The following is a 26,258-nucleotide window of genomic DNA, read 5'->3' on the forward strand; positions in this document are numbered from 1 at the left end:
GGGGTGATTGTGACGAAGAAGATCGGCAGGCTAAAAAGCCCCGTTGCCATCGCGTGGCTCATACCCAGTTTGTTCACTGGCTGCACCCAAGCTGCTGTTGCTGCGTTGCTCACTGCTTCTTTACGACTCGAACAAACCCCCTTTACACAACAAATGTCGCCACGAAACAATGCGTGTAAGACGCCACCAAAAAGGCTACTATGAACTATCACCAAACTTATCTCTACTACACTTCACCACCAACTGAATGCCAAAAGACGGGTTCGTTTATTCAATATATGTCGAGAGCACCCAGCAACACCATGATGTTAAAATGACGTAGGCTGGAACTACTAGACGCCACCGTTTATTTTCCAGTTTTGCTAAAACCGCCAATCAGTGCGCAGCGTTGATGGAGGCATGGCCAAGGCGATAGTTTTGCGGAAGGCGAACGTTTCAGAATACGGGCCCTGCCTTTGCCACACCCAATGAACTTTACGAATTTACCGTAATGCCTTTTGGCCTGTGTAATGCTCCTGCCACATTTGAGCGGATGATTGGCACCATACTATGGGGCCTAAAGTCGAAGACCTGCTTATGCTACCTTGACAACATCATCGTATTTTCGTCGACCTTCCATAAGCACTTGCTGTGCCTCGACGAAGTCTTGACATGCCTGTCAGCTGCTGGTCTTCAGTTGAATACAAAGAAGTGCCACTTTGCCAGCAAAACCATTAAGGGGGGATGAGGGGATTGGAACAAACTTTTTCATTTTTTAACTTAGAGTGATGAAATTTGGCATACAGGTTTGAAATAGCATCAAACAGACAGCTACAAAGTTTCACAATAATATCTTCAGTAGTTTTTATTTTATCATTATTTATATATTGCTTACATGTTGCTTGCTCGTGGAAAGCCTAGCGTGACAGCAAAATGGGTTATGGGTCTGTAAATGTTCTTAATAGTTACTGAGAAGTATAGTCTAAGTCAAGATTCTCTTAATTTCTTTTTAAATTTCTCTGCTCTTCTTCTAAACGATATAGTATACACCTTCTCTTTATGTTTAGAATGTATCATGCTCCAATTATTGTGTAATAAAAAATGGTGAGCCTAAATGGTAAATCTGAGACTGTCTTGACATAAGGCACACTTCAGCAATTGCAGCAAAACAAACAGGATTAAAATTCGTGCTCCCATTGCCGTGCTATGCTTTCCACGAGCGAGGTGATAAGCCCAAAACAAACTTTTGAGAAAACAAGCCTCAAAGTTCCATACTGGCACACACTGTCTAGAATGCTCCTGCATTGTAAAATTTGATGTCCTTGGCAGCAGGTGACTTCTTAGCCCTCTGTCCTTTCAGGAGATGGACTTTGTGTGCCTTCTTCATTCGCTGGGAATCTTTCTCGACAGGCCGCTGAAGAGACAGGGCACCAGGGCGCAGGCCCAATGTTGTGCACAGGTCTGAATAAGCTTTCAGACTGCCCGAGTTGTACCTTGAAATTGCCTCGTGCACTGCTGTTTCCACGGCAAACAGTGAGGCATGCTGGTCTTTTGATACTAGTGACCATATCACTGAATGGAGACTCTCAGCCGCGTTTTGAGTTTTGCCTCCTTTGCATCGGGCCAGCAACTGAGGGTCTGAGAGGCGCTGGTACACAGGCAGAAGTGCTTCAGCAACTTTAGCTGAAAGCTCGTACGTGTGAGCTGGTGCTGGCTGCCCTTCTGCCTCAGCTGATCGGTGGTTGCACCAGCTAAGGGGGCCAGGGGGACACAGCTCATGGTGGGGCTCATCATCTGTTGATGTGATGTGGTAGTATGTTGCCATTACTGCCCTTTGCATTTCCTCGACTTCTGAGTGGTTCCGCAGAGCAAGGCCATAGTAGTTCGTCAGTTTTTTGATGAGCTGCTGTGTCAGGCCCCCCTTTCCACCTAGTGGCTCTCCTTTCTTTGCCTTGGCCACCAAAGAGCGAAGTGCAGCCCCATTCGTTTTTTCACATGATTTATGCAGTCCTCTTTAGATAGCTGCACAAAACCATAAACTTCTTCATCACATAGAGTGCGAAACATGCGGCTGTCCCCACCACAAACTATGTTTGTGTAACGTAAATCATTTCTGCTCAAGGAGCGCCTGGAGAGCTGTAGTGCACCCTCAACCTCCATTCTTCCAGAATTCACATCAGTGTTTTTCTGGCACTGGTGTTGCTGCTTCCATTCAACATAGTTGGGGTCACTTTCTGCTGGCTGTCGGCTGCACCCAAGGCAGAAGTTGGACAGAACTATGCAGTCCGACACAAGCCCTGTATGGAATTCAATTATACAGCCTACGCCGATATGGGAGCTGTGGCCGCGTGTCAACCATGTGCCATCATACACTACTGTGATGTTCTTTGAAAATGTAGTCTCCATTTCAGTGTACACCTTTTTCACTGCCTCTACAGCATCTGTGAAGATGTTGTGTGCAGCTGCCGCTGCGGCAGGCTTGAAAGTCTTTTTGAGGTGCCCATCATATGTTTTGTGGTGTAACCCACGATGCGACACATTCATAGTGGCCCAGAAGTCATTAAGAGCAGTTGGTCCTTTCCCAATGCTCTTTATTGTTTGCATAGCTCCGACGTTGACCTCAAAAGCTCTAGAGCCGCTCTTCCTTTGTGAGGACCACTCAGACTGTAGGGTACTACCACAGGAAATGCATGAAAGTACCATCTTCAGAGCTAGCCCCAGTTCAGTCTCGCGGAGCACTGCTAGGCCGGGCTGCTGACAAGTTGGGCAAAGCGCGGAACCAATCAGCGAGTTCAGAGCAGCAACTTGAACAAGCATAAACTCCTATTCTGGAGGTGCGGGAATGGCATTTTCCTGTGAGCCAGTCAGCCCGAACTTGCGCTCCGTTGCTGAAACCGCGCGAAGCGATTCGCGAACTCTCGACGCTTGCAGTTTTGCAGTTTCCGCGGACACAAATCGTGTTTTCAGGTGAGCTTGAATAGTGCGACGTTCACTGGGCGAACAGTCAACACTGTGATGAGCGGCAAGGTCGGCCACCGGCGCATCCGCGGCAGCGAGCGTGCGCCCGCGTTGCAGCTCCGTCGAAGCGCCAGAACTCGTCGATGGCATGAGACTGCCTTCACTGGCGGTTGTTGGCTGCGGAGACATCTCGGCGTTGAACGACTCACCACGGAAGCGCGTCTTCGATGCTCTGCAGTCGGGCGGCGATGACCGTTGCAAGCCCACTCCGTGATCTGTGCTGGACGAACTTGCGACGGGACGCTTTCGAACGTGCGCGGATCAATTGCACGTGGTCGAAGTCCTCGAAACACAAGAAAAGGAAAGGCCAGAAAGGCTTCCCAGCAGCGGACAAGAGCAGACGCTCCTTGCGCTCCTTACCTCAGCCGCCATTATGGCGCGGCGTCGGCCAATGAGGAGGCGCCTTACAACGAGCCGCGGAGCAGAGCCAATCGGGGCGCGGCAGCCATTGGCTGCTCCGTGCTGCCACCCTCCTGTTTTTCTTTTTTTGTGCGCTTGCTGGCTGGCAGGGGAGGAAGGGAAGGGCTGGGACAAAGAGTCAAAGAGTCTGGCTTTCCAACGATACCAAAATGGCGGTGCTCCGTGGTGGGAAAGCCGAGCAGTCGCGCCTTGAACTTCGCGGCTTTTTCGCGATTTCGGGCGGATGTGTGGACGCCGGCACCGACAAATATATTTATTTTCAGTGTTTAGAGCTTGTTTTTTGGTGAAATATTTCAGTACAAGATAGAAATGATGCTGTAGATTCCGAAAAGTGTACTTTTCAAAAATCTATTTTTTTCGTGAAAATCGCGATCTGATCCCCGCTTCCCCCCTTAAAGTACTTGGACACCTTGCCAGCAAGGAGGGCCTTCGACCTGACCCCAGTAAGATTACCACTGTCCTCCGCTTCCCCAGGCCTCAATGCGCCAAAGACCTGCATAGCTTCCTTGGCCTAGCTTCGTATTTCCGGCGCTTCAGATGTAACTTTGCCACCATTGCAGCGCCACTCCATCAAGTCCTTCCTTCTGGAGCTCCTACGTATGGTCGGAAAAATGCCAAACTGCTTTTGACGCCCTCAAGAGTGCCCCGGTGTCCGAACCTGTGCTTTGTCATTTCGACAACACCGCACCCACTCCTACATACTGACGCCAGCGGCCACGGTACTGGCGCTGTTGTTCTGCAGTGTCATCAAAATTCCGAAGAATGTGTGGTTGCATATACAATCACACATGCATAATGAATCCTTACCAACTAGCTCAGCTTTCTGTCGTTCTATGCATACACAAGTTGCACGCTAACGGCTGCAGAGAAAAATTATATGATTACCGAGCAAGTGTTTCGCCTTTGTTTGGTCCATCCAAAAATTGTGGCCTTATCTGCATGGCCGCCACTTTGCAGCCACGCCTTGTGCTGGTTGGCAACGCTAAATAATTTAACGGGATGGCTTGGCCATTGGACACTTCATTTACAAGAATACAATTTCGACATCAGGTCAGGAAAAAAACACCAGGATGCCGATGCTCTCTCTCGTTGTCCTCTACCACCCACCGTTTTCAACCGCTGCTTGCTTACCACCTTCCATGAGCCGTTATGGAACAAAGTCACAGATCAACTCGTACACCTAATGCTCGGCTCCGTTGGCAGTTGAAGAACATCAAGATCGAAAATTCTATATTATACTGGTACGTGTTTCATCCCGAAGGACATCGTTGGGTTCCTGTGATTCCCTGGTCACTTCGGGCCCAGATACTGGAGACCTTTCATGACAATCCCACTGCCGGTCACTTTGGCTTCCATAAAACCTATGAGCGAATCCGCAGCCACTTCTCTTGGCCTGGACTTGCAACCAGCATAGCAAAATACGTGGCTTCCTGTTCGCTCTGCCAACACCGCAAACGACCGACCTCACCTCCGGCTGGACTGCTTGAACCTGTCCCATGTCCTGAAGCTCCTTTCGTAGTCGCTGGTGTCAACCTCTGTGGACCGCTACTCTTATCCGCTGGTGGTAAACGATGGATCATCACAGCTGTCGACCACTTGACATAGTACGCTTGACCACTTGACACGGCAGCGGAGGTTGCAGGCTTTTTCTTGGAAGTCGTCATTTTACAGCACGGAGCTCCACGTGTCCATTTGAGTGACCACGGCAGGACCTTTCGATCTAAACCTCTTAACAATGTTTTCCGTGCATCCAATACCACCCACAAAACAACTTCCAGGTACCACCCTCAAACTAATGGCCTCATAGAGCGCTTTCATCGCATGTTGTCTAACATGATATCAATGTACATCAACCCTGACCACACCAATTGGGACGTCATTCTACCATTCATCACTTTCGCATGCAACACAGCCGTCCAACGCACTATGGGGTACTCACCCTTTCTTTCTTGTGTTGGTCGTCAACCGATCACTACCCTCAACGTTTCTTTCTTTGGTGTACCTGTGCCCTTGTCCACACATCTGTGTGAGCAGTTCGTTTCGCGCATTGCCCGGTGTCGCCAATGTGCCCTCCTCAGCACTGACGCCATTTAACAAGACCACAAAACTCGCTATGATGCATCGCACCATGTCATTTCCTTCCACCCTGGAGACAAAGTGTTGCTGTGGACCCCAGTTCATGCTCCTGGCTTATGTGAGGAATTTCCATCCTGTTTTATCAGGCCCTACACTGTTCAGGAACAGACTTTGCCAGATAACTACTGCATCACTACCATTGTTCTGCCTTTGGACGACCGCTGCCGTACCACAGAGATTGTGCATGTTTGACGCTTAAAGCCTTTCATACGGCGTCCACCGCCATAACCAGTGGCCAGGTTGGCCGCTTCCGCAGGCGGGGGAATTGTCTGAGCATTATATTAATCCTTCATCTGTATATTTTCATCAGCATGACCAGCATCACCTTCAGTGTACAACCTGTTAAATAAACCTCCAAGGTTTAACAGCTGTCTCACAAATATTATATATATATATATATATATATATATATATATATATATATATATATATACACACACACACACACACACACACACACACACACACACACACACACACACACACACACACAGTAAAACCTTGTTATAACGTAACAAGATATAACGAACTAATGGATATAACAAAGCAATTGTGATTCCCTTTGAAATACAATAGATGCCCATGTATTGAAAACATCGTCTTAACGAAGCTACAATTTCCTCGCAATGGGTATAACGAATCTTTTTTATATTCTAAGAGCGCAGATCTTTGGCATCCGTTCCTGCATTTCGCAACGCCATCGTGCCTCGCCATAACCAGCCCCGTAGCTAGGGCGAGTGCGCTGCTCTAGCTATGCGCGCTCCTGGCGCCATCTCTCGCCCACATCATCATCATCAGCAGCAGCAGCAGCAGCAGCAGCCTGGTTACGCCCACTGCAGGGCACAGGCCTCTCCCATACTTCTCCAACTGCCCCGGTCACGTACTAATTGTGGCCATGTTCTCCCTGCAAACTCCTTAATCTCATCCGCCCACCTAAATTTCTGCCGCCCTCTGCTACGCTTCCCTTCCCTTGGAATCCATTCTGTAACTCTTAATCACCATCGGTCATATTCCCTCCTCATTACGTGTCCTGCCCATGCCACCCCCCCCCCCATTTCTTTTTCTTGATTTCAACTAAGATATCATTAACTCGCATTTGTTCCCTCACCCTATCTGCTCTTTTCTTATCCCTTAACGTTACACCTATCATTCTTCTTTCCATAGCTCGTTGCGTTGTCCTCAATTTAAGTAGAACCCTTTTCGTAAGCCTCCAGGTTTCTGCCCCGTACGTGAGTATTGGCAAGACACAGCTGTTATAAACTTTTCTGTTGAGGGATAATGGCAACCTGCTGTTCATGATCTGAGAATGCCTACCAAACGCACCCCAGCCCATTCTTATTCTTCTGATTATTTCAGTCTCATGATCCGGATCCGCAGTCACTACCTGTCCTAAGTAGATGTATTCCCTTACCACTTCCAGTGTCTCGCTACATATTGTAAATTGCTGTCCTTTTCCGAGACTGTTAAACATTGCTTTAGTTTTCTGCAGATTAATTTTTAGACCCACTCTTCTGCTTTGACTCTCCAGGTCAGTGAGCATGCATTGCAGTTGGTCCCCCGAGTTACTAAGCAAGGCAATATCATCAGCGAATCGCAAGTTACTAAGGTATTCTCCATTAACTCTTATCCCCAATTCTTCCCAATCCAGGTCTCTGAAAACCTCCTGTAAACACGCTGTGAATAGCATTGGAGAGATCGTATCTCCCTGCCTGACACCTTTCTTTATTGGGATTTTGTTGCTTCCTTTATGGAGGACTACGGTGGCTGTGGAGCCGCTATAGACATCTTTCAGTATTTTTACATACCGTACGGCTCGTCTACACCCCGATTCCGCAATGCCTCCATGACTGCCGAGGTTTCGACTGAATCAAACGGTTTCTCGTAATCAATGAAAGCTATATATAAAGGTTGGTTATATTCCGCACATTTTTCTATCACCTGATTGATAGTGTGAATATGGTCTATTGTTCAGTAGCCTTTACGGAATCCTGCCTGGTCCTCTGGTTGACGGAAGTCTAAGCTGTTCCTGATTCTATTTGCAATTACCTTAGTAAATACTTTGTAGGCAACGGACAGTAAGCTGATCGGTCTATAATTTTTCAAGTCTTTGGTGTCCCCTTTCTTATGGATTAGGATTATGTTAGTGTTTTTCCAAGATTCCGGTACGCTCGAAGTCATGAGGCATTGCGTATACAGGGTGGCCAGTTGCTCTAGAACAATCTGCCCACCATCCTTCAACAAATCTGCTGTTACCTGATCCTCCCCAGCTGCGTTCCCCCTTTGCATAGCTCCCAAGGCTTTCTTTACTTCTTCTGGCGTTACCTGTGGGATTTCGAATTCCTCTAGACTATTCTCTCTTCCATTATTGTCGCCCACAGCATGAGCCTTTCTCTCTTCGCTTCTCCTCCAATGCCTCCCATGTGCGGCAACAATCAGAGTGCCGGCTCAGTGGCGGCTGATCTCGATGATGTGCTGCTGCCCAAGCCAAAACTTATAGCTGCCACTGTGCGTACCCCTTCTCCCCCTCCCCTCCTCCGAGGCGGCGACCACGCAGTATTCTCCGGTGGCCGAAGCACTGGCTCGGTATCAGCAGATCACGGTGCGCGCGTCCCAAGCCAAAACGCAAAGCCACCTTCAGTTGACTCGCTAGCAGCGTCAGCGCCGTCAGTCAGTCGCTGCCATCTCTTTGTCGCGCAATGCTTCTGTGTGCCTACGCGCTGCTTCCCGCAACCTCCCGATAAGCGAGGCCGCTGCGCCAAGCTACACTCCGTTTGCGGTGGCTGGCGCGAAGTGTTCCACACCAGACGGACTGTCCGAGGTTCACAGATGGTTTATATTATAATGTGATCTGTCTGCCTATATATAAGTAGTTTAGTCTCGGTCAGCTCTTTCTGAGCCATGAGCGAGGCAACCAGTGGAAGTCCTTCGTCTGCTGCTGCTGTTTTACGAGTTGCCCGAGCAGAGGCCCAGCGCCGTCGCCGCCAGAATCCAGAGGTGCGCTACGCCGAACCGGGCACTGGTGCAGCAAGTCTAGGATATATCCATCTAGTTCTCTGACCACAAAGCTACCTTCCTGACAATCAAGAACAGGGAGTGGAGTGTCTCTTGAAGAAGTGAAGAATAAAATTTTGTTACTGTACATACATGTCTTGCTCAAATTATTTGCGTCAGCATAGAGAAAAGCCGAAACAGCTGAAGAGCTGTGCTCAAATTTAGCATTAGGAAGTAACTTATTCGTAGGCAATTTTTTTTTTCCCACAATGACAATTTACTGACCATTTTGGTACCCGTCAGGTCAATGTCTTATAGCATGCAATGTTCGCAGCCCCCATGCAGGTCTCCCGGCCTCCCCTTTCCCGTGGAACTGGTGGACACGCCCGCTCTTCCGCTTCATGCGTGGGGTGACGCCAACTGCGGCTTTGTTGCTGCTTGTCGTTACTCATGGTGAAATTTGTAGCACGCGCAATAGACAAGGACGGAGAGAGGGTGGACAGATGAGCACTTACTCATAACTGTTTATGTTTGGAAAGAGACAGAACATAGAAGTGCCAGCTATCTGCACTGAGCATGTGCAAAACGAGTCGTCAATATTTATATAAACAGATTACCAAGGTTCAAGAAGTATTCAAGAATACAAATTTTTAGTGATAGCAACTGATGGCTGACTGATGCATTTTTCAGCACATCTTTTTACATTTATTTATTTATTTGTTTGTTTAGAACCTAACAGGAGTGGGGGAGTTAAAGAAAAAAATGTACACGACCAAATACATAACAATACAGGTGTGGCAAAATAACAGACAGGTATGTAACATAGTAAAGTACAAGATCGAAATCACAGTTCCCAATAATTTTCAATAGATTTTAGTATACTTCCGGAATAAAAAATATGGTGCGGCAGGTTGTTCCAATCTGTTATCGTGTGAGGAAAAAAGGGTGTTTAAAATTGTTAGTATGGACAAAGACAGGGGTGAAGTTGTGTGAATAGTATCGTCTTGTGGGACGCGAAGATAACGGAGCAAGGATGTCTGTTAGGCCTAGAATACATGCGCTAGATAGACGGAAAAGAAATTTTAGTCTAACTATTTTCCTTCGACATTCTAAACATAGAATTCTATTTTTATTCATTAGCTCAGTTGAGGAGTCAGAGTGGCGAAAACAGTTGAAAATAAAACGAACGGATAATCTTTGGATTTTCTCGAGATTGTTAATATCTTTTTTAGTGTGCAGATCCGAACCTCACATGCATATTCCAAGCTAGACCGTATTATTGTATTATATGCGAGGAGTTTTGTGCTAGGGGGAGAGTTTTTAAGTTTATGCCTTAGCAAGCCTAATTTTCTGCGTGCGGACGAACAAATTTTTTCAATGTGGAAAGACCAAGTGAGTTTGCTGGTGATTGTGATGCCAAGATATTTATAACTATCTGTTAGTAAAATTGGGGTTCCTTTAATACTGTACTGGTAAATAAACGCTTGTTTCTTATTAGTGATGCGCATAAATACAGTTTCTGTAATGTTATCGATGGTTCTATCTGCTGTCTGTTGTCACCAAACCTTGTGTATTCTGATTTTATGGCGCGACGTGAATGGTGTAGAACTTTCTCGAAGACACGCGGGCACCAGTGATTACTCTGGGACCTTTGATGACTGATGCATAAAAGCCAACACGCTTGACTTACTGATCAGATTTTCAACGATCAATGACTGTGTTCGTGCTGTTGCCGTTGTGAGTGTAGGCTGGTTCTGAGGGCACAAGGTCGCCCAACAAAGATTTAGTTTCACCATTTACAGTTTTGCTACCATGTTCGTCCCAATCACTACCACGTGACACCTGGCGGATGTGCTAATTCGTTCATGTACTGGACTCCTCCGATAAGCCCAGACTGCAAAGACAACACCAACATTGTCCCAGATCATTGGGCAAGCCACCGACTGCAACAGCTGCCTCCGGAGCACGGACTTCTACCTGAGACGACCAAGAAGATCGTGGCCAAGACAATCCCAATGGCTGCCCCCACATCCACCATTCTGGTGCAACCTCGGGATCCACCAACCACATAAGAACTATTACACATGGAATGTACCACGTTTTTGCACTAATTATAAATTACAAATGTTGTCTTATAACCTGCCCCATGTTCTAAACACGTATACACATACAATAGGATAGACCAACGCTGAGCTGCGGAAGTATTTTGTTGAAATGTGATTGTATGACTTTGCTTGTAGATGCCGTATGTTCGCTTGTTTACTACTATTATTTTTGAACATATGTATGACCATTCCAGCATTTCAATTTTCGATTTTATTGTTAAAATTTTGTGCAATGAATATTAGCCTCTGTATGCATAAATGGTTAATGTTTCTATTTATCGAATGTGGCTATTGTATGTGTGTCTAAGATTTCCTGTTACTCGTCTGCTACTGCTTGTAGGCATTTTCTGGACACAGTCAAGCTGCACAGGTAGCTTTTGGCCAGAAAACCCTCCAGTTGAACCTGAAAAATGAACCTATCATTATTATTATTATTATTATTATTATTATTATTATTATTATTATTATTATTATAACCTTCCATGGATCGTCGTCTGGAGACCCAGAAACCTTGCTAGAGATCTATGAACAGATCTCGACTTTCAACAACTGGGGCTTCGACGACAAGCTACGGCATGTATACTTCGTCTGAGAAGATGCCACCAGAACGTGGTTTGAGAACCGGGAGTCGACCCTGACAACATGGGACTTCTTCCGTAGTGGCTTCCGGGGGACTTTTACTAAGGTCGTCTGCAAGGGAAAGGCCAAAGCTATGCTAGAAGCCCGAACGCAACTACCCAACGAGAACATAGCGTTCTTCACCGAGGAGATGAGGCACCTGTTCCACCACGACGAGCGCGAAATTACTCAAAAGATATTGCGCAACAAAAAATGACATGGGCCTAAGAGAAGATGACACACCAAGTGCAAACTTTCAACCAAGTTTATTGTACTACTGAATCGATTTTATACATCTGAAGCAGTGTAGACTGCGCATACGCTTACATGAAAATGAACTGCGCATTCATGTAACATAGTTATGAGTCATGTGATGCCGCCTCCAAGAAACTTAGTTCTTTTTCTGTGAGAGCCAGTGAAGGGAAGCTATAACACTTATCACCCAATTTTGCAATAATCTGCGCTTGAGATGTTTCATGTATGAGCTGTATGCTGCCACGGGAAACAATTGTGCATTGGTTCTAATAGGTTTGCATCCATGATCGCGACAATGAATCGCCAAGAACCTACCGGAGCCATTTTTTATGTCGCTGCTGTGTTCGCGGAGCCGATCATTGAGGCAACACCCAGTTAGTCCGATATATTGCTTCCCACATGAAAGCGGGAGATTGTAAGCAACCCGGTGGACACACTCGACAAACTTTTTGTGGCGATGCTTTCTGCACTTATCGGACGGGACGGCATTTGGATCCGTCAGCCTGCAACGCCTGCCGAGCTTGTTGGGAGCAGAAAAAACAACTCTTACATTCGCCCTTTGGGCCATCTTTTTCAAGTTATGGGATATCCCGTGCATGTAAGATATAACACTTTAGGGCGTTTACTTTTGTTTAATAAGTGTCCTGTGTTTCGCTCTCTTATTTTGTAGCATTGGGACGATGCTTTTTTTAAGAGGGGGGTATTGACACAAGTACTTGTTTATCTTTATTGGGTGACGATGTTTCACAGCCTAACAAATGTTTTCGTACAGTGCAGGACGCGCATGCATGTATTGGAAGTTTCGCGAAAGTTATCTATGGTTCTATGCGCTCTGTTGTCACTGAACCTTATGTAATCCGATTTCATGTATGTGCGACGCGAATGGTGTAGAACTTTCTGGAAGAAACGCAGGAACCTTCGATGATTGACGATTTGATACAGTCGAACCCACTTATAACAATATTAAAGTGCCGCGAAAATTCCGCTGTTATAACTGATAGCTGTTATAACCGGGTTGCAACAGAACTGCTTGTTGGCCTAGTTGGTGCTTGCTAAAAGACATGTTTTTGCCGCAATTGAACACTCACAAAAGGAAGACACATAAAGACAACACAGGCGGCTGATTTATTTTGGGCTGTGACCCAAGAATATATATATACATACACGCATGCGCTGGCTGTTCACAGATCTACGTTACCCAGCGGTCAAACAATCTAGTTTCTGATTTATAGAGCACGATAGATGTATCACTAATGCAATTTGTTCCTTTCTTTTTTATATAGTAGGCTTCCATCAGCTCACATGCTGTTTGAAATCTTCTACTGCCAAGAATCCTAATCTCAGAAAACCGTGGTTTGCACATGCAGGCCTTGCACAACACAGGCCTTGCAGCCGCCTGTGTTGTCTTCATATGTGTCTTCCCTTTGCGAGTGTTCAATTGCGGCAAAAACATGTCTTATAACCGGGTTGCATGAAAAAATCAATATAGGCGGATGGCAGAGGTGATATGAGAAAACTACCGTATTTACTTGCATAATGATCGCACTTTCTTGTCAGAAAAATTGATGCAAAATCAGGGGTGCAATCATTACGCGGGTTAAATTTCTCGCGGAAAGAAAAAAAAACGTTTTCATCCAGCGTTTGCTGCGAGACACCAAACACGCGATTTTTTTTTCTTCTCGTGAGTACATTTTGTGCATTGAAACAGTTTCTTCTGTATCAGTAATGAATACCATATAGTGCGGAATATAGGTCAAGTTTTTTTCCACGAAATATTACTAAAAGGTCACCCTATGACTTATATACCGGCCCTTGGCACAACATGACTAGTCGTCTGGCAACATGTAGGAGCGCAGACCTTTCGGCATCCACATCGTTATCGCCCCCCTTGGTGACCGATGCGGCCCAACGTTAACGCGGCCTATGCAGTTGGACCGACGCCACCTTCCCTTTTTGTGCAGCGATCGTTCCTGCCGTTACTAATTTCCCGAGAACCCGCAAAATGATTATGAGTACTCGACGTCAGTTCACTGCGGCATTTAAAAAGAAAGTAATTGAATATGCTGAAATTCATGGGAACATGTCTGCCCAGCAGCGATTTGGCGTGTCGGAAAAAAGCATCCGGTACTGACGAACGCAGAAACTCAAGCTGTCTGCATGCAACGCGCGGAAAACTGCCTTTCGCGGGCGCCGCGCGGTGCACCCAGAGCTCGAAGACAAGGTGGCGGATTTCGTCCACAAGCATCAAGTCAGATCTTTGCCAGTGACAGCGGAACTCATCCGCATCAAAGCTATTGAGATCGCCCGAGAATCCAGACTGCCCAAGGAACAATTCAAGGGCTCCATTTATTGGGTTCGTCGCTTCATGCGACGGAAGGGATTCGCACTTCGACAGCGCACATCAATCTGTCAGAAGCTGCCAGAGGCATACGAGGACAAGCTGGTCGAATTCCAGCGCTATGTTATCCGTCTCCGGCAGCAGCATGGCTTCATGTTGGGACAGATCAGCAACGCTGATGAAACGCCGGTGTGGTTCGACATGCCGTCACCCACCACAGTGTGCGAACATGGTGCAAAAGAAGTCAAGCTTCTTTCTATGGGGAACGAGCATTCGCACTTCCCGGTGATGCTCACGTGTACTTCAGACAGCAGAAAGCTGCCCCCATACATAATCTTCAAGAGAAAGACGCTGCCGAAAGAGGCTTTCCCGCAGGATGTTGTTGTTCGCGTGAATGGAAAGGGCTATGTAGAAGAGGCCCTCATGCTCAATTGGATTAAGACTGTCTGGAATCGGCGACCTGGCGCACTCTGCGGTATCCGAGCATGCTTGTTTTGGATGCCTTTCGCGGGCGCTTGACCGCAGGTGTGAAGCAGGCACTCCGTGACGGGAGGACGGAACTCGCCGTCATTCCGGCAGGAGGCATGACATCAACACGTCAGCCACTGGACGTCGTGCTCAACAAGCCCTTTAAAGACCGTGTCCGTGAACAACATAATCAGTGGATGGCCGGCGAAAACCCGACGATCCCAACCGGCCGGCTGCGCAGACAGCCTCTCTCCACTGTGGCCAGATGGGTGTCACAGGCTTGGCGCTCACTGCCTGATGATATGGTGGTACGGGCATTCAAGAAGTGTTGCATTAGCAACTCCTTGGACGGCACCGAGGATGACATGTTGTGGGACCCAGCCAGTGATAAGCAGTCGTCTTCGGACGAGGGTTCTGACAGCTCAAACGAATGATCAGGTGATGCCACTGAATAAAACAAAGTTTTATGCCTTATATTTTTTATGTTGACTTCTTTGCTTCAATGTAAGGGGGTCGACCTATATTCCGCCTCGACCTATATTCCGCATTATACGGTAATATCGTTAATATCGGCAAGTTTGCGGCAATAACGTAGCCATGTCCACTTTGAGGGGACAGAAACAGATGGGCGTGCTTAGCTGCCAGTGACATAGAAACACATGGCCGGCATGCTGCGGAAACTGCAGCATCTGTTTTCACTACTATCCTAACACGGCACGTTTCCGCTAAGGATGGGTGAATATCTTAGCTGTGTTACAAGCGTCGGCGTATGAATAGGGTACGCTTTTAACACATCAGTGTAAACGTGGCTACTATCGTTGCCGCTCACGATTTGTTGCGTGCCCACGAGTGCAGATGAGAAGAATCGAAAGGTGCCTTTTTTGTTATTGTTGACCACAACCATTATAAAGCCTACACATAATAAAGGCAAGTTTGGTTGCAGCTTTTCTTTAGTCATGGAAGTGTGGAAAGTGATGAAAGTAATGAAATGAGGTATCTACTTAAGAATGTTTCGTGCGTGCAGACCGCTTGGTTTGTCTTGAAGAGTCGTTTGCGTGGCCTTCGACAGATGGTAAGCGCGATCAGAATTAGCTAGACTTGGCACACGACATATCGCTGCGGCAAGTTCGGGGTGCGATCATTACACAGGAAATTTTTAAGAATCTAATTTCGACGACAAAATCTAGGGGTGCAATCCTTACGCGAGTGCAATCATTATGCGAGTAAATATGGTATATAGGCAGGGAGGCCAGTGCCCCTCCCCACCACCTTCCTCCACCCGGCTGCTGATTGTGCTCACTTGTTTAACTGCTTCCTGGATACTCCGATCGCGTGTAACAAGCCGCGGCTGTTGGTGCTAAAGAATGGCACCGCTATAACAACTGCAAAGAGGTGTCACGGGTGGCAAGCGATCTGCGAGCGCCGCCGAGCCATCACTTTAGTGGCCTCACAGGGCTATCTTAAAAATTGCGAGAAGGCTGCCACGGCAGTCTGTCAGCTTGAGAAATCCAGAAGAAACGCTGAGGAGAGATCACCACAAGCATCTCAGCACGTACTTCTCACTGGCTTGCACGAGAAAAGATCAGAAGAGTATATAGGCTTGGGCTGGTTGGTAAAACATAGTTACACTGCAAGCATAGCGCACAAAGGACGATCCACAAAGACTAGACAGGACAAGCGCTTGTCCTGTCTCGTCTTTGCAGATTGTCCTTTGCCTTATGCTTCCAGTGTAACAAGAAAAGAATCCGTCACCCATGCATGCTTTATGCAAAGCTTGCAGACATCCTTCTCCAAGGCATAAAAGTGCTCCACCAAGTGCAGCGGAAGGTTCCTTGTGAAAACGAAGCCCCGGAGGGACTGAATCCCGCCGGGCCTCGTGCGAGAACAACATTGAGGCAGCCTGCTCTACCGCGTCATCGCTGCTGTCGTTGCGTTGATATCCAATCCAAGCACATTCGCAACGATTATCTCATCGGTTAAAAGCACTTAGTTCCCAAATCTATAGTCATGCACTTTCTTTGCACTGCCAACAGCATGCATTGCTGATGTCAGCGGGTGGATCAGCCATTTACCGTGTTGGGGGCAAGTCAAGCGAAGTTGAGAAACCGAGTGGCCGGGAATGACTTCAACACAACCAACAAAAACGAATGCAAGCAATTTATTTATTCTTTTATTTATTTATTTTAAATACTTTCAAGGCCTGTAGGCGCTACAGAAAGGAGTGGTACATATACACAGAAAAAGAATGCAGATCAATGAATAAAATATTTGTTAGATGGCATGGAAAACAGCAGTCTTGAACCTCCATGAGTCTATAATAGTAGCGACCGATGTGGGGAGGTCGGTCCAGTCATTGCAGGCGCGAGGTAAAAAAAGAGTAATAGTACACGTTCGTGCGACAAGATGGCACGAAAACTTTATGAAGGTGATCGCTGCGGGATGAAAAGTAGGAAGGAGGAGTAAGAAGTTTTTCTTTTAATACTGGTTTGTGGTAAATCTTGTGGAAAAGGCAGAGGCGACTGTATGCACGACGTACTGAAAGTTCCGGTATGTTAAGGGTTTGCTTCATGAGTGTTACGCTAGCATGACGAGAGTAATTAGATAGAATAAAGCGGGACACATGGTTCTGAATGGCTTCGAGGGAGAGGGTTAGTGATACTTGAGGGGGATCCCAGATGGCCGAGGCATATTCTAATTTTGATCGAACAAACATTTTGTAGAACGACAATTTTAAAGATGCAGGAACGGCGTAAAAGTTTCTGCATAGATAGCCTAGCATGCGATTAGCGTTAAAGTTATAAATTCAACATGGTTGTGCCATGATAGATCATGAGTGATGTAAAGGCCGAGATACTTGTAAAAATTAACTTGACAAAGAGGAGCGCTATTCAGAAAATACATGCGTGTGTCAGTATTGTTAGAGCGGCAAGATATGCGCATATATTTACATTTAGTTTCATGTTCCACGCATTGCACCATATACCGTATTTACACGATTGTAAGTCGACCCCTTTTTTAAAATTTGAAAGTCTGAAGTTGGGGGGTCGACTAACAATCGAAACCAAAACATGGCCCCGCCAAAAAAAGCCATACCAACGAGAGCTACAACGTAGTTACAATTTTATGTTTGCTCTATGGCCCTACCCGTATCTTTTCGCTATTCCGCGTGTTTGTTCGCTTTTCGGAAGGGTTTTTCAACATTTTTGAGAGTCTTACAGTGCATGCAACACTCATGGGGGGGTGTCGATAGTTGATAAAAGTGCCGCTGTTCCCATTTGCGGCGGCACGCTCAGAACGGCGGCGCTTGCGGGGAGTATCGGTAGTCCATGGAACAGCAGACACCGCTTGCGGGTTTCTCTTTGTCTGTTTAAAGCACGGAGGAAGGAAACTAAGGAGAGGCCGTGACATCACTCTTTGTGAAGCTAAAGTGAAGCCAGAAGTTGGCGTTGCTCATGGCGTTGCTCAGCCTATCGGGCCAGCTCTCCTCTCTTGTTTACATTTCTCGCGAAACCACGCCGCGCTGAGCGCAACCGTGCTGCCCGGACCCGCGCACTCCGCAGCAATACTAAGCAATCGTTAGCACGTTAGCATGATTCCGCGAAAGAGGGCAACATTTCCCGCGGATACTCCTTCGTCCGTAGCCTTTGCCATGGCGCGGTACATTGCATACAGCATTGCATGCGCATTCATTCCACGAACTTTAGTTCCTCCTCTCCCACCTGGCTGCAGCAACATCCGGTAGAGCACGGTCCAGATAACGCAGCGCAACAAATCATGGAGACCAACACAAACCTGCCCGCACGGCACTTTTGCCACAGTACGAAACCTACGGCGCAACACGTGTGCGCGCACAGAACAATAACAAAGCCGCCATTGTGGCCCGAAAGGCGGGGCCACTACAGCAAAGAAATAAAAAAACAGCAAAACAAAGGAGAACCTACTACGGCATTTCCTCCACACTTTTGTCCTAGCGCATGGAGGGGGTAGGGCCTCTCCTCAGTTTCCTTCCTCCATGGTTTAAAGGCATTGGTATTGGTTTGACTAACTTTTTGACGCGCTCCACTTCGGCTATGTGCTACTTCTACGCTTCCCCAGTCGTCATGAGTGCTGCAGGCCCACTAATCTTTCGGCACTCGTTCACAGCAGCGTTCAAGAGGGCTGCCATCCTTTACGCCGAAGAAACAAATCACTGCGCAGCGGGCCGCAATTTCGATGTTTCTAAACGGGTGGTGCGAGAGTGGAGACTGCAGCGAAGCGAAATTTTCACCTGTGTGACGGCAAGTGAGAAATTTCCCACATTCCGAAGTATGGACGCTTTCCGGAGCTGTAGGCTAAGCTTGCGGCGTACGTCGCAGAAATGCATGATCGGTCCCTGCCAGTGAAGTGCGACGTGGTCATGAAATAAGCCCGGACCTCGGCCTTAATTTCAAGGTTCTGCTCCGCCGTGAGTACAACGAGTGGCTGGCGGCAGAAGACTGCGAAATTACGCCAACCGGACCTGTCAAAAGAGCCTCCCTGACGGCTGCGTGTGGTTGGGTGCATTTGGCGTGGGCTGAGGTTCTGCAAGATGTCCTGGTGCAGTCGTTTGCCAAATTTGAAATTTCGCTGGACCACGACACGCTGTGGGACCGCAGCAACGATGACGATGGCAGCACTAGTGAAGACGAGTAGTCCAATGACCATGTCAGCTACTAATAAATTTTCGTTATCGAATGCGCCCTCGGTTTTTTTTTTTCTTTTTTTTTCCCCGGTCAAGCGATATGGGGGGGGGTCGACTTACATTCGAGTCTACTTACAATCGTGTAAATACGGTAGATAAATTGTCAAGCTCGTCTTGTCTTGAGCTGTTTGCAGAACTGCACTGAATGAGGAGCCAGCGAGCAACATGATGATAATGATGATAGTAATCTAAAGAAAGGAAAGATGCTCAATTGATTCTGCAACCCGTGAGGGAGAACTACATGCAAGAGAAGTGGTTCTTACAGGGGAGGGGGTAGTGCTGCCTCTGCCTGCCACGCAGGCAGAGGCAGCACTACACCAGAGTCTAGCTTAAGATGGCGGCTTTCTGATGAACATCATGACATGGTGTAAAGCACACTCAATTTCGCTTGCTATGCTTTCTTCCAGATCTATTTGTTCAGATACTTGTCTGCTATCATTCTGCACAAACTATATATAAAACTTGGCTCTCTGAGAAATGTGGAACCTGCAGTTACAGCTGAAGGCGCCTTTCTTGTCCAATATATGGATGACCACAGTGTTGACTAAGGAGGTCGGTGTCGACATTGACGTGCAGCGCTCACATTTTTTTACAGCATGTAGTCACTGCAGTTTACTCCCTGCACACACCCGCAGTGCAAGATGAGCAGTAATGCAGCACTGGTGCCATTCATGTTCGTCCTGCCAAAGAAGACATTGCTGCTCCTATTTTCATGTGAGAAACCCTACACATCCCCATTGCCAGAGCTGTGGCAGACGATCCACATTTTGAGGTGGAAGTGGGCTATTCGCTTGAAGAAACATCCAGATTTAGTCCATTTGTCGACTTCACTTTAAGGGTACAGAAATTACTATGCATACATATGCTATTAAAATTAAGCTTATGCAGCGACATGTTTCAATCTCTCCTGATGACACAAAATGGGTTGCCAGTTAGAGAGCTTGCCCGACTGACGTCACAGGCCTTCGCCGTGCATCAGGAGACAAGGCAGCTGAAAACTCGGGGGAGTGGCACTGTTGCCATTAGTAACGGTGTGCATTTTTAAAATCTTGCAATAAATTACGTGCTTTTTGCAGAGTGCTAAAATGTGTCCCTTAGTGATCAGAAGGACCTACCGTAATAACTCAGTACATTTGTACAAAATCGTCAAAATTGTTTCAGGGTCCCTTTAACCTTTCAAGTGGTTTGGACGAGCTCAGTTCATCAATGCGATCCTGGTTAATTTTGCTTTGAACAAGCTCGGCTCGTGAACCGCAATAATCCAATTTTTAAAGGGACGAGCTCAGCACATCTCTTTAGTTTTCCTTCTACTACGTAGACAGCATATCATATTGACCACAAATAAAGACTGGGACAGTGGAAGAGAACTCAAAAACGACACGGCATGTCATTTTTGTGTTCTCTTCCGCTGTCCCAGTCTTTATTTGCAGTCAATATAACATGCAGTAAACACCAACTAGGCCAAACTGAAGTTCTTCTGATACACAGACAGCTTTGTTTAAGCCTTTGTTTTACTACAGAGATGTCAGCACATTTTCAGTGCCTTGAAGGCTATGTTGATTCAGTCTTTCTGTTCTACAACAAAGGTGGCAGCACTGGAAGGTGTTTATTGCGATCTTTGCTTTCTGCTACATATACAGTCACCGACGGACTTTTCGGACTCCAAACATTCGGACATGCTCGATTATTCGGTCTGCTTCGCGGCACCGCCATTCTCCCCATAGACCATAATGTATAACAACTGCAGAAAGTTTGGACACCTTGCAACCTCTCGTCTGATTTTTCGGACACTCCTTGAGAACTTGATCGAGAGCACCATGCACCGACTCTGACCGGTGCGTGGTTCAACTTGCAGAATGCCATTTTTGTTTTGAAAGGAGCCTCCCTGCTGGTTCAGGACAACAATCATTTGGGCTAGATGGTGCATACTTGAATTAGGAAGTTTTGAAAATCCGACGATATGCTGTCACATAAAAAAAATATGCCGCTTGTCCTGTGTCGTTCTCCCCGCCGTGATCGTCTTAGCGCTGTTCTTTCCTCCTTGCTGCCCCACGAAGTGGCGCTACTGCGAGTAGCGCCACTTCGTGGGGCAGCAACGCTTCGCTCATCATCATCGTTTCTGCCTGGTTAAATAGAGTAGCTACAGCAGTTCCAATCTCAGCTTAGTAAGCCATGTCAAGACAATCCAGCAGCTGACTTGTTTCTTTGTGCATGACGCTGCGCGTAGGCCACGTTTTTCGTTTGTGCGACTGGTGTCGGCATGACTGTGTGGTGGTGTTTGTTTTGTGTGCTGTGTCGAGGTTGCAGTGATCCAACACAGCATACGGAAACATCGTGTCAAGTGTCTAATGGTGCCGAATGTGTCTGCGCAGACTGCGCTGGGGAATGCCGGCAAGCGGGTGCCGAGGGGCCTAGGATTTGTCACCTTCTGATGTGCTCTTAGTTGAAATCAAGAAGAAATGGGGCATGGGCCGGACATGTAATGAGGAGGGAACATAACCGATGGTCATTAAGGGTTACGGACTGGATTCCAAGGGAAGGGAAGCGTAGCAGGGGGCGGCAGAAAGTTAGGTGGGCGGATGAGATTAAGAAGTTTGCAGGGACAACATGGCCACAATTAGTACATAACCGGGGTAGTTGGAGAAGTATGGGAGAGGCCTTTGCCCTGCAGTGGGCATAACCAGGCTGATGATGATGATGATCTGCTCCTTACTGACGCCGAAAATGTTCTGCCGAGACCTGCGCAGTGGTTGCATTGCGATTCCGGACACTGTCTCATTTGACAGTTTAACAGGTGCCGACACTGCTGTGCTGACATGCGCAGAACTTGACCACACCGGGATCATTTGTCAGGTTCTTGCTGCACCGCCAAACGATAACTCCGAGTTGGAAGATGATGCACCATGTGCTACGCTGCCATCGCATGTGGAGCGTGTACTAGAAATGACTGTGCTTTGAGCCGCCTACAGTGACCGTACGACCCTCTCCGAGGTTCAGGCTTATCTGATTGCGCGTAAACGGAACAGCGCGCGATGGCGCATTCACGATTTCTTCAAGCTTAATGCCGAGCCCGAGTAAGTGCGTGGAAATAAAGGATTTTTTTTTTCTTAATCTGCTTTTTTGGGCACCTGTTTATTCGGACATTTCCACACTCCCTGTGAGGTCCGAATAAACGGTTGGCAACTGTATATCAGCACTTTTTCTCCGCAGAAAGACTGCATTTTCGGAATTGCGTGCTTTTTGCACCTACTGGCAGATTTGGAACAATCTTGTGCAAGCCCTTTGGCAAAGCTCAGTGCTTCATGAACTTCCACAACATTTGTGACCTGCTTTAGAAATGCAAGAATGGTCAAAAATACTTTCATCAGTGAAGAACATTGCTTCGCAGAATAGTTGATTTGGAAACAGCGTAAAACAAAACATTTTTTATCGTTTCTAACTGTATCGTTTGTGGCAATGACAAGTACATAGATATTGCACAGTGAAGAGGTAAAATGAGGTTTTCACACGTAAACATCAAGTAAATTGGTTAAATGTTTAGAAGGACCTTTGATGAAATGAAGTTTGAAAATAAGCCATAAAATAACGAAGCAAAATAAGGTCACTTTTGATCAAAATAATAAAACACTTGAGAGGTTAAGAGATGGAAAATAGTCAGTCGAGCTAGATCGATAGATTTATTTGTCTGAAAGCCCATCATTGTATTCTGTGTGCCATATACAGTCAAGCCCCCACATACCAAACGTGGATATATCGAATTATTGCATATATTGAACACTTTCTATAACACCTGGAAAATTACATGCATTTTTTTATTTTTTATTTCAAACGGGGTCGGACGTAGAATGGATATATAGAACTCCACCGCCCCAGACCACGTGCACTATGTTGACAAGCGGTGAGCTTTCTCGCAACACCCTCAAAGTCAAAGATTGCGGTGGCACCCGCCGTGGTTGCTCAGTGGCTATGGTGTTGGGCCGCTGAGCACGAGGTCGCGGGATCGAATCCCGGCTACGGCGGTCGCATTTCGATGGAGGCGAAATACGAAAACACCCATGTACTTAGATTTAGGTGCACGTTAAAGAACCCCAGGTGGTCAAAATTTCCGGAGTCCTCCACTACAGCGTGCCTCATAATCAGAAAGTGGTTTTGGCACGTAAAACCCCATAATTTAATTGCGGTGGCGCAATGGGCGTTCCCGACTGCTGCGCACTATAGCTGCACACATTGATCTCGCTGAGGGCGCCATTTGAACATAGTGGTGTACGCACGTGGTGGCTTGGCTAGTTCAACGTCAACGACGCATTGCATATGTCGCACTGACTATCCTCGGTGCCGCGCTCTGCACCTGCCACGCCTTGCAAGGGCTGGCAGATTGCACCCGCAAAGACGCACGACAGTGTGCACTCACTGGGCTCACTCACAGGTGTCTTTGTAGACAGCCCTTAATACTTTGTTATTGACCATGTCTCAAAATGCTTCGATTGATGAACATGGAGATCACAGCAGAAGTAGCGGCCAAACAAAGGAGCTGCCAAAGTTGATCCCGGAAACGCAGACTTTACCCAGCTCCCGACTTCAACAGAGGCTGTAGCTGCTTTGGCCCTTCTACACTGCTACTGCAGCGCAATAGAGGGCACCGGCCTGTCGCTTGTGGATGGTTTAGACTATGTTGAGGGCTCAGTGTTTAAGCACGCGGCTGCCAGTAAGAAGCAGGCTACACTGCTGCAGTGCTTTCAGCCAAAAGAATACTCTGTGTGAAGCATCAAGTGAGTATTTACTGCGCCACAACTGATTTGCAGAAGTTTTTGATGCATTTCTTATGTGATTTCATATATCGAATTCTGGCTATATCGAACTAAATATCCAGGTTCGACTGTATCCCTATCTTGTGTAGAAAATTGCCACCAAAGGTTTAGCTCCTAAATTCAAACTGCCACAACAGACAAAAAGTTGATGCAACCTTCATGCGACTTTCCTATGTGCAGCTCTGGGTGCATTAGGCATCATATGAGAGGTACCATAGTCCATAATGGGCGGTACCACTCCAATTTTCCTTTGTCATTTTGTTACTTACAAAAGAGCTCTGTTCTCGCTACAAATTGCCAATTTTTTATTACAGAAGCCTTATCTTACAATCAAGCTGAACTTCATATTTTCCTTTAGTGCCCCTTTAGTGATCCACAGTCCTCTAGTTAGTGGGCTAAGGATAATTGGTCGTCATTATCATCACCAGCAGCACACCCTAAAGGCACTGCAGGATCAAGGCATTATCCAACTACTCGTCTTGCGTCAGCTGTTTCAATCCGAAGCTTGAAAATTTCGTCATCTCTTCACATCCCCCAATTCTCTGCTGGCCTTGACTGCGCTTCTCTTCATTTGGTAGCCATTCTCTTGCTCTAATAGGCCAGTGGTTCTGTCCTCCACGTTACATTACACACTACTCTGGCAACGTGCGCAACTCTCAACTAAAATATCCGCTGTGTTCGCTATCTGAACCACACTGTAGGCTTTGTGTATTTTGAGCTGTTATACCGGTGTCAATTTTTCATTATTTGTTGCACAATCCTTGACAAGTATGTCAATATGCTCCCTTTTGTAAATGACTGAATGCTAAATAAAGATTGATTGATTGATTTTGTAGGATTTCACTATACTACAACAGAGGAAACAAAAAAGTAGTGGCAATGCTTCCAAGACCCACATACCATGCTCAAATGGCTTGAGGTGCTCCAAGCAAAAGGTTGGTCCCTTCTTACCTGTAAAGAGAGAGAGATTTTATTAACAGAAAAGAATGAACTGAGCTGGTGGACTCTAGTCTGCTACTCTGTACTAGGGGAGTGAAAGTATTGGGAGGAGAAGAAAACGAGTGAATACCACAAAAACACCACAACAAACAATGCAAATCATTAAAAGAGCAACATTCAACTATTACAAAAAATTAAGCAAGAAAGGTTTTCTAATAAAAATTTGATCTCACAACAACTGAGAGGTATTGAGAGACGAGCATACAGAAGAAATGACAGCTGGGCTAGTTCGTACAAATTCATACTGCGCACATGGGAGGAGAAGGAAGAAACAGATGACACAAGCACAAGCGCACAAAAGTTTTTTTTTTACTGCAAGGCACATTAGTTACATCTGGAAGTGACAAACAAAAAATTATCACATTAACACATCTGCCATGGGCCGGTTTCTTACCAGCCATTCCGTGTGAAATCGACTAGCTTATTTTTTTCGAACATCATTAATATACCTTGTTTTCTAATGTATAAGTCAGTTTCTTTCTCAATTTTCCTCGGTGCGTCTTACAGAATGTTGCGAACTTCTATACACTTTTTTTTCCCCCGGAGAAAACTGCTGTCAAAATCGAGTTGGACATTATGGCCACGTGAAGTGTGCTGGGTTAACCTCCTCTAGCAGTTGCTACAGGTTGTGTGCATGCCATGGAGGTACCGGGTTCTTCTCGTGAACGAGTTGCTGAGTGCCACGCGAGAAGTGCAGAGCAGCAGCCCAAGCGCCGGCGGGCCAACCACAATTCGACTGACCCCAAAGTCGTCGCATCTGCAGATCACTTTCAAGATACGGTGTGCGCTGATGCGCAAAATATTCAGTTGCTACCAGAGTAAAAGCAATCCCCACTCCCTCTCGTGCTGCCTTGCCGCTTTCCTGCCTTGTGAGCAATCCGGCTCACCATCGCACGCTTTTGCTCGCACATGCAGCATACGGCGCACGGGGACGATGTTATCGCGGAAACCACAAAAGGGGTGTTGCCACAGTCTGCACGATGCGCTGAAGCTAGAAATCAGTTCTGTTTATCTCCCCAAGAAGGTAGCACAAATTTTAAAATGCTTCTTGTAATTCCTAAGAGGTGGCAGCACCTCCCAGTGAGCCCGCATTATCATTGTGGCACAAAATTTCAAACGGAGGGTCGAAACGGTACCCGTACGGCAAAGACCTTGCAGGACAGAAAACTGCCGCCGTACATGTATGGCAAAAACCTTCATATTAAGGATCCCGCCTAAATTTTGGGGTTGTTAGTGTTAATTTGGGCAAGCCAAGAAGATCCCCTCTCATTTATCAGGACTCCCTCCGTGATTGCTCAATTTGTCAGCACAAAATTCCTTCAAAATTGGCGTAGCGAAATGCAGCATTTGTTGTTTCTGCACTTAAGTTGTTTTTTAAGCCTAGTGGGACTAAAGTGAGATCC

At 46.7% G+C, this 26,258-nt stretch overlaps 1 protein-coding gene across 7 annotated transcripts in view; it reads right to left on the minus strand.

The window, feature by feature from the left end:
- Positions 1-26,258, minus strand: part of LOC142587282 (uncharacterized) — a 378,424-nt gene that overhangs the window by 331,670 nt on the left and 20,496 nt on the right. For all 7 annotated transcript variants that reach the window (XM_075698155.1, XM_075698154.1, XM_075698153.1 and 4 more), the window contains exon 3: positions 24,757-24,807. In XM_075698155.1, the coding sequence (XP_075554270.1) occupies positions 24,757-24,807 (51 nt within the window). The remainder of the gene's footprint in view (positions 1-24,756; positions 24,808-26,258) is intronic.

Source organism: Dermacentor variabilis, chromosome 7 (assembly GCF_050947875.1).
Source record: "Dermacentor variabilis isolate Ectoservices chromosome 7, ASM5094787v1, whole genome shotgun sequence".
NCBI classification, from domain to species: domain Eukaryota; kingdom Metazoa; phylum Arthropoda; class Arachnida; order Ixodida; family Ixodidae; genus Dermacentor; species Dermacentor variabilis.